The sequence below is a fragment of the Humulus lupulus genome, chromosome 2 (genome assembly GCF_963169125.1).
Source record: "Humulus lupulus chromosome 2, drHumLupu1.1, whole genome shotgun sequence".
Lineage (NCBI taxonomy): Eukaryota > Viridiplantae > Streptophyta > Magnoliopsida > Rosales > Cannabaceae > Humulus > Humulus lupulus.
Genome location: NC_084794.1, coordinates 118252547 through 118264972, shown reverse-complemented (window position 1 = coordinate 118264972; position 12426 = coordinate 118252547). Strand labels below are relative to the sequence as shown.

Here is a 12426-nt window from a genome sequence, read left to right as displayed (position 1 = left end):
TGGGGAATGTATTTAACCAAGTGGGAGATTATTAGGATTGGTTAAATACATAGTGAAACTAGTTATGCACAAAGATGTGCAAAATCATAATGATTTGACTAAAGTCAACATGAGCAAGGTGAATTTTGTAGTAGCATTATAAAATTATCTTTTTGGGTTCAAAGTATGTTATTTGGAGAGTATAATAGTACTTAAAAAGTTTGGGAGCATTTGAAGGTTTTTTGGGCCAATGTACGGGGTCAAAAGTCAATGCAACAGGCGTTGAGTCGCTTGTTGAGAGACGTTGCATCACTTGTTCTTGAACAACTCAGACAGTCGATGCTCACCTGCATGAGGGCGATGCATCGCGCGACTATCTGTATAGATCTGAACAGTTACATGTTTTGGCTCCAAAAATTTGTTTAAAATACTCTAATGTCATTGGTCAACATTAATGATAGTTCCTTCTCTATTTAAGGGGTTCATTTCACACACCAGTCTCTCTCTCTAAAACCCATTCTCTCTCTAACTCACAAGATTAATAGTTTACTCCAATATCTTCAATAGTTAGAGGAGTTGTGTGAGGGATCCAGCTCATCGAGTTTTTAGTGACATGATTGATGTGGTTGTTGACATGTTTTAAAGAATAAAAACGCGTAAAATATTTGTTTATGGACCTTCTCTTGAGAATAAGAACAAAGCATTCCCTCTAGTGCTACTCTTGAGAATTAGAACAAGGCCCTTCTTTTAGCACCAATTGTTGACTTGTGAAATAGGTAATAAGATGTGCACAAACTTCTAACAAAAGTTGAGTGTGAGAAAATAGGATCAAAATAATAATTTGTAAAATAATAATAAAGAACACAAAATATTTATAGTGGTTACGCTATAATCTCAAATCTTGATTCGCTGTTTTAATTATGGAGAAAAGTGATTACAAAATAAAAGGGTTTTCTCCATAGAATTAGAATACTCACTAGAATTAACATTCAAGTCCCCTTTAGAAATGAACTTAACTCTATTTATATTGAGATTGACTTGATGATTCATGAGATATAGATATTATAAATATCATCTTATTGACTATATTATAATACTCATTTAACTTCAAATATAAACTTATTTATCATTGTGCTGACTCGCATGCTACGTGTACATTATCGCATGACATTTTGTTTATATATTTTCCTTTCCATTTTAACAATATGTCTTAATGTATTATAATAAATTGTATTTTATAATATATTTTCACTTATATTTATATATAAAGGGCAATTCTTTAGTCCATCATTTGGATTTGAAGGATTTAGTCCTTCATCTATTTTCAACTATTTGATCCATAGTGGTGGTGGGATTATGGTGTTTGATTGAGGATGTGTTAAAATACACATATAGTATATACCCCTTGATAACTCTTAGGAAATTAATGATTATTTATGTATGACCATGACTAGTTTTCATAATTAAATGTGGTTTGAGTTAATGATAGCATTTATTAACAATTGTCTTGTACAAGCCCTGTTTGATGAAAGTCATTGTGATATTTTTTGGTTTCATTCAAGTTTTTTCGTTAGAAAGTTAAGTGCAAATTGTACAGTATTGTTGTTTAATTTGTAAGAATTATTTTATTTGTGAGAATATACCAACGTGATTGCAAGAGAATTAAGTAAATTTTTAAATAAAAGAAAAAAGATGAAAGCTATTAAAGTTATCATGCATCATGCCCTAGTCTTAGTTACATTATATTTAGTAGTATTAATATTCTGTTACTCTTACAATCTACTCTAATTTTATTACAAAAAAATTCATTAAAAAAATACTTATGGAAAGTTAAACTCCTAGGTACCTAATATCATAATAGCCAAAATTCATACAAAATTAACTATACAACACTAAAGTACATAATTAGTGCTAATTCATTCATCCAACCATTAAAACATATTTTAAGTTTTTACTAACACAATTCACAAAAAAAAAAAAAAAAACTAAACTGATTAGTTCAGATTTTTTTACTCTCTGCTATAACATCTGCTATAACATTATTACTTACCACTTACTTCAAAATTACTTACCTGTGGCAAAATGATACTTTACTAATATTGTAAATAAGTTACAAATCAATACCAAGATGATCATATTCTCCTCAACTGTACACTTTTCTGGACATAAAATTACATCATTGCCTTTATCTTTAACACTCACATCAATACAACTATTCACAATCGGTTTATATTACCAATTCTATAAGTAAAACACTATAAAAATAAATACACCAAACTAGCCCATATTAACACTTGGAAAATTTAATAGACTCCACTTGTGGGACTAAGTCACGAGGAGGGACTAAAGAATTTGCCATTTATAAATATATAGTATTTTAACGCATTACTGCTAGCCCAACTAGTATATAAGTAATAGCCAAATAAATCTCCCTCCAAGTGCAACCGCCTTCGCTCCCTTCTTATTCTTTCCCTCACTCCGTAAAATCCATAATCTATATTGTTCAAACCCAAAACTTATTACAAAGTAAAAGGAGGACTTAGCTGGGACCCACACGAACCCAATGTCCGCGACGACACGCGCCGCGTGGAGCTTAGACTCCGAGCTTGACGGAATCGACCTTGACCCCTCCGATTTCGCCGCCTCGGTGCCACTCAAGAAAGTCCCCAACGGCGACGTTTTCGAGGCCTCCCGCGCCGGCGATGTCGATCGGCTCCGGTACTTGCTCGAGTCCGGCGTGAACGTCAACGCCCGGGACCAGTGGGACTCAGTGGCCCTCTACTACGCCTGCCTCGCCGGTCATCTTGACGCCGCCCGGATGTTGCTCGAGAGTGGTGCAATTTGCTCCGAGCACACCTTCGATGGCGACCGCTGCCACTACGCCGCTCTCAATTTGAAGGTTCGGAAGCTCTTGAAGGCCTTTGAGGCCAGGCCCCCGCCTTTGGCTCCCTTGCAGGCCGCTCTTAGGGAAACTTTCTTGAGTTGTGGTGCTAATAGGGTTTATTTGGAGCAGGCCGATATGGGTCAGTTTCAGATTTCAGGTGCGCTTCTATCTCCATTTTCCGACCTGTGTCGTATTTTGTGTGGAATGTTGTATGTACACGTGTAAAGGGTATGGTTGCTGAGGAGCTGAATGGTTATTGGACTATACCCTTATCCATACAGTTCAGCATATGAGAAAGTGAAATGAATGTGTTTGATATTTTAGGCAGGAATAGGATATAGAATAATGGGAATGTTCGACTTTGAAGGTGTTGATTATACATACACAGTGATGATTCCAATAACTTAAACCATGTTTCTCTATCTTTATATAATCATGTGTTTACTTACATTTACGAAATTTAATTTAGGTGATTTCCTTATATGATTATTGTAATTGGGAAGGACAATTCAATCTTTTATGTTCTGAATGTGCCATTGAAGTGCATATTAACCGTGCAAAATAGCGTCAGAGTTTGATGTCTGTTGCCACTGGCGTGTCTTATGTTGTGATATCTCGTATAAAATTTAGATGTACCAATGTGTTACTTGACATGTAATGCTGTGGGTAGGTAATCCATCCAGTCTGGCTTTCAATTCCAACCATTTCCCTCCCGATGTTATCTTTCATGTGCAAGGTAGACCCATTGAAGCCCACAGGGTAATTTTGAGTGTTCGATCACCGTTTTTTAAGAGGAAGTTTGAGAATGATTGGAGACACCGTAAAGAAGTAAGATTGGCAAGGGAAAAGTTGTCTTATCCTGCTCTTTATAGCCTCATCCATTTCTTTTACTCTGACAGACTTGAGATTGCGGTAGATGATATGGAAGATCTGGTGAGGATATGCAAAGTATGCAAATGTGAATCTTTGCAAAGGATTGTTGAGAAAGAATTGGCTCATCAAAAGTTCGCTGACTATAAAGCATTAAGAGACGTCGACAACTCTCAGAAACGGTTCATCTTACAGGGTATATCCCTTCCTGAAGAAAACCGGCTCCCTAGTTCCTTACGTTGCATACTTCAACTTTCCCTTGCCAATTCAACCCTTGATCCTAACTTAGTCAATGGTGTTGAGGATTTAATATCTCAGGCTGATAGAATGCATATAAGTAATTTTGAAGATGATCTGGCTGATGTTTGCATTAAAATTGATAAAAAGATTTTCCGTTGCCATCAAGTGGTTTTGGCATCAAGATCAGAGTACTTTAGAGCAAGACTATCACGAATGAAAGATTTTCATGAAGGAAAAGATGGGCTGCCTGTTGATACCCTGCCATGTATTGAGGAACATGATTTGAGCATGGAAGCGTTCGAGAAAATGATCGAGTTTATGTAAGTGTATCGTTATATATAGAATTCTGAAGATGCAATAACATTTAGAACGAGAAGTACCATTACTTTTCGTATTATGTTTGTTTATGGATTCAAAAAGTTTTGGTGTGGGATTCTGGTATTAGAGTAACCTGAGGTTTCCTGCCTACTCTTTCTGTACTAGCATTATGTGTGGTTACCGTATTCTCTTTTTTAATGGCTCCTTGGTTTATGCAGGTATACCGATGGTTTAAAAGATATAGACCCTGATCAGGTAGTTTATAACCGTTCATTTAGTAATAGTAATAACCTAAAGTCGTTCATTTTAGTTTTTTTCCTTTGAAGTTTCTTTCTATAAGTTGAATATGTATTCATTTTCCTCTTGTTTTCATTGTAATAATTGAACAGGCTGAGGAAATCTTTGATGCTGCTTCAAGATATCTATTGTTTCCTCTTAAGCGTGCTGTAGCTGATGTGCTACTGCCACACTTGGAAACAGTTTCACCAGCAGAACTGTGCCAATGGTTGATATTATCAGACATGTAAGATACTCTTCTTATCCATTTTTAACATGAGATCCCTATAATAATATTGGGATATTTCTTAAATTATAACCCAGTAAAACACCCAAAAAACCATAAGTTGTGTTGCCTTTTTAGCATATAACGTTGCACTATAAATAAGAATTAATGAAATCTTGAAAGCCATCTTCCTCTGTTAAATATTCTGGTTGGTACCTTTCTACAAAAATTTCAGTTCTTGATATTAATTTTCAGATACCTTTCATAACTAAATTGAGTTGGTCCTGTAATCAAAGACCAAGCAACACCATACCTAATATCTTGTGATTACTTTCATATTTTAGGTACGGTGTTCTGAAGGTACGGGATTACTGTCTAGACATGATAGCTTGCAACTTTGAGGCATTCGCTGAAACTCGTGAATTTCGAGCAATGCTATTGACACTTCCGCCACCATCTGGAGATTCTTCTCTCCGTACTACTGTTCCAAGTGCTCCAGGAGCTGAGGTGAACACAGACCAAAGCAATCTTCTTGATGATCTACGAGAAAAGTGGCTAGAAGCTGAAGCTGCTGATCTCGACGAGAGAGATGAGAGTGCATTACTTTTTGACAAACGCCTTGAGATGCGTATGCATGTTGCAGAGCAGGAAACTGCTGCTGATGGGAATTCAAAAGAAGTAATTCTGGAGGTCCCGGGATCATCAGTACCTCCTGTTCCAGTGCCGAACGAAGGATAATGATATACTTTTTAGTTGACTTTGTACTCATTTTTTTTTTTTTTACAAATGTGTAATACAATACACAGTGGTGTTGCATGTCTTGAGTGCTTGTTGATTTTTTTGTAAATCAAGTTTACTCTAACATTAAATCAATTCACACCATTTTTTAATTCATTAACATGCATTATTTACTGAGGCTTTCAATCTTGTTTCTTTTGATTCTGTTTTCTTTTAACCTTGGGATACTCCCAGTTTCTATTGACCTAATTATTGCCTATCATTAACAGAAACATACATTGGGTTTCACTCTAACGCATAACATATTGCTGAATTGGGTTAAAGGACAGTCCGATTAATTTGTAATGGGTCGATTGACAATGAATAGTGTATATGTGAATGAAAAAATATTCTACTGTAAATGGTACAAAACAATCATACTGGACTAGAAAATAATGCATTCTCCAGCCAACATATTATTCAGCAAAAATAATGTAATTTCCTTTCAAAGAATAGACCTAAAACAAAAATCTATAACCAAAATTTACAACAGCCCTTCTTTCTTTTCTTTCTTTTTTCTGTGGTTCACAAGCAAATAAAATTAACCATTCTCTCTTCCACCTAGAGCAAGCAAGGATCTGCCAACTGCAATTAAAACAACCTCTAGTTCCTGTTCATTAGAGAAATTAATTAAAATATATATATGGAGAAAACAATTCTATGTTTTGGCTACTCTTTATCTTGGGTGTCTATTCCCTCAGATTTTGTAGAGGGTTCTTCATTTCCAACATTTTCTGAGGGTTCATCCTTTTCTGCCTTTTCGGATGATTTCTCATCTCCAACCTCTGGGGAGAGATCATCAAGGGCCATGTTAGAGACCTCATTGGACAGAACTGCTTCGTTTTCACTACCGACAGAAGCTGCAGGTGATCCATCAGAAGCAGTCTCTGATTCAGCAGCTTGTTGCTGCAAGCTCCAGTACATGATGCTTGCAGTCAAAATGAGAATCATCTTCTGGTTGACCTGTGGTACACAAGTGCACGACAATAGTTTTTTAACGTTAAATTAAAACAAAGATCTATTGAATGTATAGACATATACATATTTATATCAAGGTATAGAAGAACCGCATAGAAACACTAGTTCAAATTAAGGATCCAAATGAAAAGAAAAAGAAGACTGTAATAAATCTTTTTTTTTTTTGACAAAGATTGTAATTAATCTTTAACAAATAAGAGTTGAAATTAAGGTTTACCAAATGAAGAAAAAAAAAAAGATTTGTAATTATAGATATGTAATAAACTTGATCACAATCTACGAAAAATGAAGTATTTGGTCCATTGTCATCATCATCAGCATAATAATAAATAAAAAAATACAAAAAAGCTGATTCCAGTACTCCATATCTAAATTGCAAGTGCTAGTATTTTTTTTATGAATGCAGGTACCAGTATTATTCCAAAATCTAGGCTACACATTTGTAATTGCTTAAGTGGGACTTGAACCTCAGGCCTTGAGGGAGCAAACAACAAACTTGAACGTTTAAGCTACTCTCTTGGGTGGTTATAAACTCATACTTTTATTTACACAAAAGAGGCAAAAGTATAATAATTCTAATATCCATGAAGGCACAAATAATCTTACCTCTATAATATCCTCAGGTAACAAGAAAATGGAGCAGCCAAGCTTCCGAGCAACACTGATTATATATGTTGCATTCAATTTCTTGTCTTCATCTGACAATTTAATAACAAGAAACTTTTACAATGGTTTTGATAATAATAATAATAAAAAAACACATTATCATTCTCTGCAGATGCATAAGTGGAAAAGGTGATTGCTTGATGCTTTGCTTCACAATCTATAATATAGCAAATTCCATACAAGTTAAATAGCAAAGATTAATTGATAGTGAAACTTTACCAGTCTCCCCCTTCGTGACAACACTCCAGTTTACCACCCTTGGCTCAACAGCACTAAGAAGTTCAAGGAAGAAGATTCCATTTGAAAGATTTTTATCCTATAACATAAAAATATGATGAGTTCCAAGGCCAAATGGTGAAAGAAAAATGGTAGCAACAGAAGTCATTTTTCATTTTTTTACCTTGAAACTGTCCATGTGGGAGGTTCTACCTGCTTTCTTCACTATGTTGTTAGCCCAAGTTAGAATGTCAGCATCAGTAATCTCTTTTCCCTTCTTACCTTGGGAGTGTGATCTCAAATTTTTCAAGAGTTTGAGCATAGAAAACCTCATCAACTGCCACAAATATGCTGGGGAGATATAACAGCCAGAGAGTTAAATTGTCATACAAACAGAAAAATCATATTTAAAGCTAATAACTCGGTAGAACCAGATTACATGGAGTTCATTCATCTGAAAAAGAATGTAACTCTACCATCCAAGGCTAAAATCCAATTACTTGCAGTAGAATGCCACAACTTCACACATCAAGCATGGTTGCAGGAAATGAATAGGATTGTACTAATAAGACAACATTTTCTAACTTACCCAGTATGAGCTTCTTATTGCCTTGCACAATATCATTCCCAGCTACATTCACAAGAGAGAAATTTAACTCCTTGCCAATCAGTATAACTTGATTGCAATTCTCAACTTTTCTAAATGGCATCTTTATAGGGGGCTTTGATGCCTGTTTCCAGTTGACTGAACCTGGTGTAATTTTATCAAGAACTTCCAGAAGGACCCATCTACAGAGACACAAGAATGAAGGAATACACCCAATCACGGCTCAACAATGCTTCAGATTCATATATGGGATTAGGAAGCCAGGAGAGGAAAAAAAAGAAAGCTTACCCATTTCTGACATCCTCGAAAACATTGTTGATATAGGTAGCTATTCCAAGACTATTAATCCATAGTCTAAAACATCTCTCTTCCCGAGAAGTTTGAGCATCATCAGTCATCATCTCAGCAAATGACATTTTTTTGCTGTCAACAGTCAATCCATTCCTGCACACAGAATAAAGTGGAATTAACAATTTTGTCATGCCAGATGGGGAACTAGTTCCAAGACATTACAGAAAACCAAATGGCAATTGTTGTTCCTTACCTGTGCTGGAATATCTGAGCCACAAATGCAAGATTAAGATTTGGTGAGCCCTCAACAATGTCCTTAGGAGTCAGGTATCTTTTGCAATCCAATTTTTCTGCATGCTCAAGAATCATGTTTGCTCTTTCCGCTGGATCCTTCTTGTCCAAGGTAGCGGGACCTGAGTACTCTGGTGCAAGAGCATTAAGGAGGTAAGCATAGGCCTCTCCGTCCTGCAAATACACAAGAATATAATACTGTCATGATTCATGAGGACAAAACATGACATCTCAGAAACTTAATGAACCATATTGAAATGAATAATAATTAATCAAATTTCAACTATGTTGTGATCAGAGAATAATCACATTTCAAGCATCACTATTAAAAGGATAGCATAGTGGAATGTTTGCAGAACATTTGGCTGCTTTAGAATTGTTGTTTCAAGTGTCAGTTCGCTGACTGAATACAGATAATGTAAATGAAAAGGAACTGGCCAAATCCCAATCAAATATTCTTGATCGCTTATTAAATACATTAAATACTTGTTCTAGCATATTGTTGTTTTACATCTCAGTTCTTTGAATCCAAATAAAACTTAAAAAAAAAGGATTGTCTGTCCACATCAAATAAGTGCATGCAATTTGTTTTCATGTAATATTTTCCTGTTGTCTATCCCAACTTAAAATTATATTATAGCAATTAAGTTTAAGCATAAAGTGAACAGCCACTAGTAAATTAAGGCATTTTCTTACCTTCACATCAGAAGAGAAGTTTGTAACCTGTTTCTCATACCCAGCCTTTTTAAGATGAAAATTCATCCATTTCAATAAAACCTTTTCAGGTGATAAACCCAAGAGCTCCTCCACGTCCTGCCAAGTAATATAACATATTGAGTAAATAAATCATAAAATGTATGAATATAGAAATTGTGAAGAAAAATATTTAATGAACTTATAAAACTAGAAGGAAATAAAATAGAAATTTCATAACCTTGCTATCATCCACCAATTCAACAAGTTGTGGAGTTTTCTTCAGATTGAGATCAGCTAGTAGTTGAATCTGATGTCACGAAATGTATAACTTATCATCAAACCCTCATTAACTCAACTTTTAATGAACAGTTTCTATAATCTAAGATTTCAAATTGAAACAGTAGACCTTCCATTTTGAATACCTTAATTATTTGAGATATTAATCCAAGTAAAAGATGTGGCTGCAGATTAAAACCAAAGGAGAACAAACATTAGAGAAAACTTTAAGCTAATATCATCCCCAGGAATAAAAACTACAAACAGAACTTCAACTAAAATCTGGCAGTCAGTAACTTACTCTTCCCTCAATCAAGTCCTGTGTGCCAATATTAACTACTGTGCAGCCAATAGCCTTTGCAGAATTAAGGCAAAGGGTATGATTCTCATTCCTCTCCCACGGATTAAGGGCTGCTTTAGTGTTAATTGCTCGCTCATCTATAGTCCCAGGAACAGCTACGTTAATAAGTTTGCTGCATGAACCAATAACGGGCATCATCCAATTTGAAATGTAGGACAGTACTACTAATCACAATTTTCAATTGTAGCACACCTACCACAGAAGAACTCCATCTTTTGCAAGATCAAATAATGCATTTGTGGATGGATCTATTGGAAGATATTTTTTCAAGAAAGGATCTTCAGCAAGAAAGCTGTTAATGTGGGCAACATAAGAAGCCCTCTCGGATTCATTAATTGCATGGTGGACAGTGGTTGTAGTTGCCTTAAGGAATGAAGATGAACTTTTTGAACCACCTGATTTTGCTGTAGCCCGAGTTTGCAAATTCAAATGGGCCTGCCAATCAACAGTCATACGAGTTTATTTCTATTCATTTCACCCTCCAAAAACATGAGAAAATGATGCTTATTATGAACTTTGAAATCTACCACAGTGCCACACACTTATTTTCTTTTTATATGATACGCAAAGCATACTTTTTCTATCACCTATTGATTGTATGCATAAAATTTAGGATTACACAAAATATAAGAATCAAGCAATGAGCCAATAATATGAGCATCTATAAAAGACTTACTCGGAGGAAGGATTCGAAATCGATTGCTTCACCCATGTCCTTATATGATTCCTCTAAAACAGCCTTAATCTCATCCTCAGTGAACAATTCACTGAAGGCCTTCAATTTCACAAAGAGAGTTGGCAAATCTCCCACCGTGACTCGACCTGATTGAGTCCTTATTGAGAGGAACTAAAACCAATACAACCAATTTCACATTTTAATTTATCATAATAATTTCTTCAAACAAATTACCTAGTATTATAATCCAAAGTCAACTAAGAACTCAGAATTTCATAACCAACAATGAAAAGCAAAAGAAAAATGCTTACTTTTGATTTGAGAGTCCGGAGCTCCACTTGGGTGAATTGGCTTTGTAGCCATGGATCAGAAACAATGACACCCACAAAACTAGACATCTTTACCTTCGTTTGAACCGAAAAAAAAAAAGAACACTGATTCACAATTCAAAGATAATCCACGAACAACAAGTTAGCATAAAATTCAATGGCCAATACAACAATCAAAACTCATACACCCGATTCATATATGTGAAAACAAACGAAAAACCAATCTTAAAACAACTAAACAAGCCCAGATGTCAAAACTCGCATTTTCTGGATTGACCCAGATGTCAAAAAGAAATGAAAATCAAAACACGCAAGAAACCACAAATACCAAGAGAGAATATGATATGATTCCGTGTATGCATATCTATGCATACCTTGTATAAATTATAGAATCAGAAACCCAAGTTGAGATTGAAAAGCTTTTGCATTATTAAAATCACAAGACTTCGGGTGTGGCCTGTGGTGGTCTAGAGAGAGAGAGAAAGAACGAGAGAGATGAGTTCTGTTTCGTGAAATGAAGAAAAGAAAGGAGAGAAAAGCGTGGTGGCAATAGGGACTCCGAATAGGCAGGGCGAGGAGAGAGAGAGAGAGAATGAGAGGGTTTAGTAGTAGTAGAACATATACACATACACATACACACCTCTCCTCCTCTCCTCCTCTCCCTGCTTTCGTCCACCTTTCATTCAAGGTTTCGTGGGCAACGTTTGTTTCGTTCCTATTCAATTCAGCTTTTTCACTCAATTCCTTCTTTTCTTTTTCTTTTCTTTTCTTTTCTTTTTATTATTAAAATAAAAATTAATAAATAAATTGAGGCTTAAGTAGGACCAACACCAACCGGCCAACGTTTTCTTTTTTGTTTTTTTGTTTATATAATTTACAATATTTCTACTTTTGTTATTTCTAATCTTTTCTAAACTATCTAATAATCTTATTTTCTCATTCATTAATTTATTTTCTTTTTCTCACTTACTTAATTCAACAAAAAAAATATTATTTAGTATTTGTTAAAAAATATTTACATCTATATTACTTGGATATATTTCTTTTTTTTATCCCTTTTCTAAGGATTTATTTCTATCTTTTCTATTCTAAAATTTCATTTAATATTTCGATTTTTTTTTTAGGTTTCTAACCTTTCCAAGCATATGAGCACCTAGTATTATAAATTTCTTTTCACCTATTATGAGAACATAGTATTATCATGAAACAGGCACCTTAAATTTCTTATAACATTAATCTTATTGTCAATGTGATTTTAAAATACACTTTCTTTTTCTTTTAAATAAAACTTTTATAAATTTCTTTCACACACATTTTACAAACATTGGTACAAAATTAATTATTCGTAAATATTTTAAAAATCTACTTTTATAATTTATTATTTTGAAAAAATTAATAAAAAAATTGGCACTCTCAAATTAAAAACAATTTTTTTTATGAATAAAAACTTTAATCACAGTTTTTATTTT

The 12426-nt window shown here is 34.6% G+C and overlaps 2 protein-coding genes across 3 annotated transcripts; one reads left to right on the top strand and one right to left on the bottom strand.

Moving 5' to 3' along the window:
- The first annotated feature begins 2335 nt into the window (after positions 1 to 2335).
- Positions 2336 to 5687, top strand: LOC133818412 (BTB/POZ domain-containing protein At2g04740). The gene is made up of 5 exons (XM_062251269.1): positions 2336 to 3020; positions 3534 to 4293; positions 4510 to 4546; positions 4681 to 4814; positions 5138 to 5687. Exons 1-5 carry the CDS (start codon positions 2543 to 2545, stop codon positions 5529 to 5531), a joined length of 1803 nt encoding a protein of 600 aa, XP_062107253.1. The 5' UTR covers positions 2336 to 2542; the 3' UTR covers positions 5532 to 5687.
- Positions 5688 to 5865: 178 nt separating this feature from the next.
- LOC133818411 (fimbrin-5-like) lies at positions 5866 to 11683 on the bottom strand. Of its 2 annotated transcripts, none has more exons than XM_062251267.1 (15): positions 11332 to 11683; positions 10940 to 11062; positions 10629 to 10799; positions 10149 to 10387; positions 9893 to 10064; positions 9738 to 9776; positions 9554 to 9622; positions 9316 to 9432; positions 8582 to 8793; positions 8326 to 8481; positions 8020 to 8219; positions 7615 to 7781; positions 7434 to 7530; positions 7155 to 7246; positions 5866 to 6533 (listed from the first exon to the last, which is right to left on the bottom strand). In XM_062251267.1, the coding sequence occupies exons 2-15, from the start codon at positions 11024 to 11026 to the stop codon at positions 6240 to 6242; spliced, it is 2112 nt and encodes a 703-aa protein (XP_062107251.1). In that variant the 5' UTR covers positions 11027 to 11062; positions 11332 to 11683; the 3' UTR covers positions 5866 to 6239. The 2 variants fall into 2 exon arrangements, with proteins under 2 accessions (XP_062107251.1, XP_062107252.1); XM_062251268.1 differs by having other exon boundaries at positions 10940 to 11032.
- Between the last annotated feature and the right edge of the window lie 743 nt (positions 11684 to 12426).

Excerpts from the sequence above, each read along its gene's own strand:
- LOC133818412 (XM_062251269.1), top strand. The coding sequence starts at position 2,543 with ATGTCCGCGACGACACGCGCCGCGTGGAGCTTAGACTCCGAGCTTGAC. Across the intron at positions 3,021-3,533 it reads GGGTCAGTTTCAGATTTCAG|GTAATCCATCCAGTCTGGCT; the intron begins GTGCGCTTCTAT and ends TGCTGTGGGTAG. Across the intron at positions 4,815-5,137 it reads TGGTTGATATTATCAGACAT|GTACGGTGTTCTGAAGGTAC; the intron begins GTAAGATACTCT and ends TTCATATTTTAG.
- LOC133818411 (XM_062251267.1), bottom strand. The coding sequence starts at position 11,026 with ATGTCTAGTTTTGTGGGTGTCATTGTTTCTGATCCATGGCTACAAAGC. Across the intron at positions 10,800-10,939 it reads TCCGGACTCTCAAATCAAAA|TTCCTCTCAATAAGGACTCA; the intron begins GTAAGCATTTTT and ends TATTGGTTTTAG. Across the intron at positions 10,065-10,148 it reads AAAGATGGAGTTCTTCTGTG|CAAACTTATTAACGTAGCTG; the intron begins GTAGGTGTGCTA and ends TGGTTCATGCAG.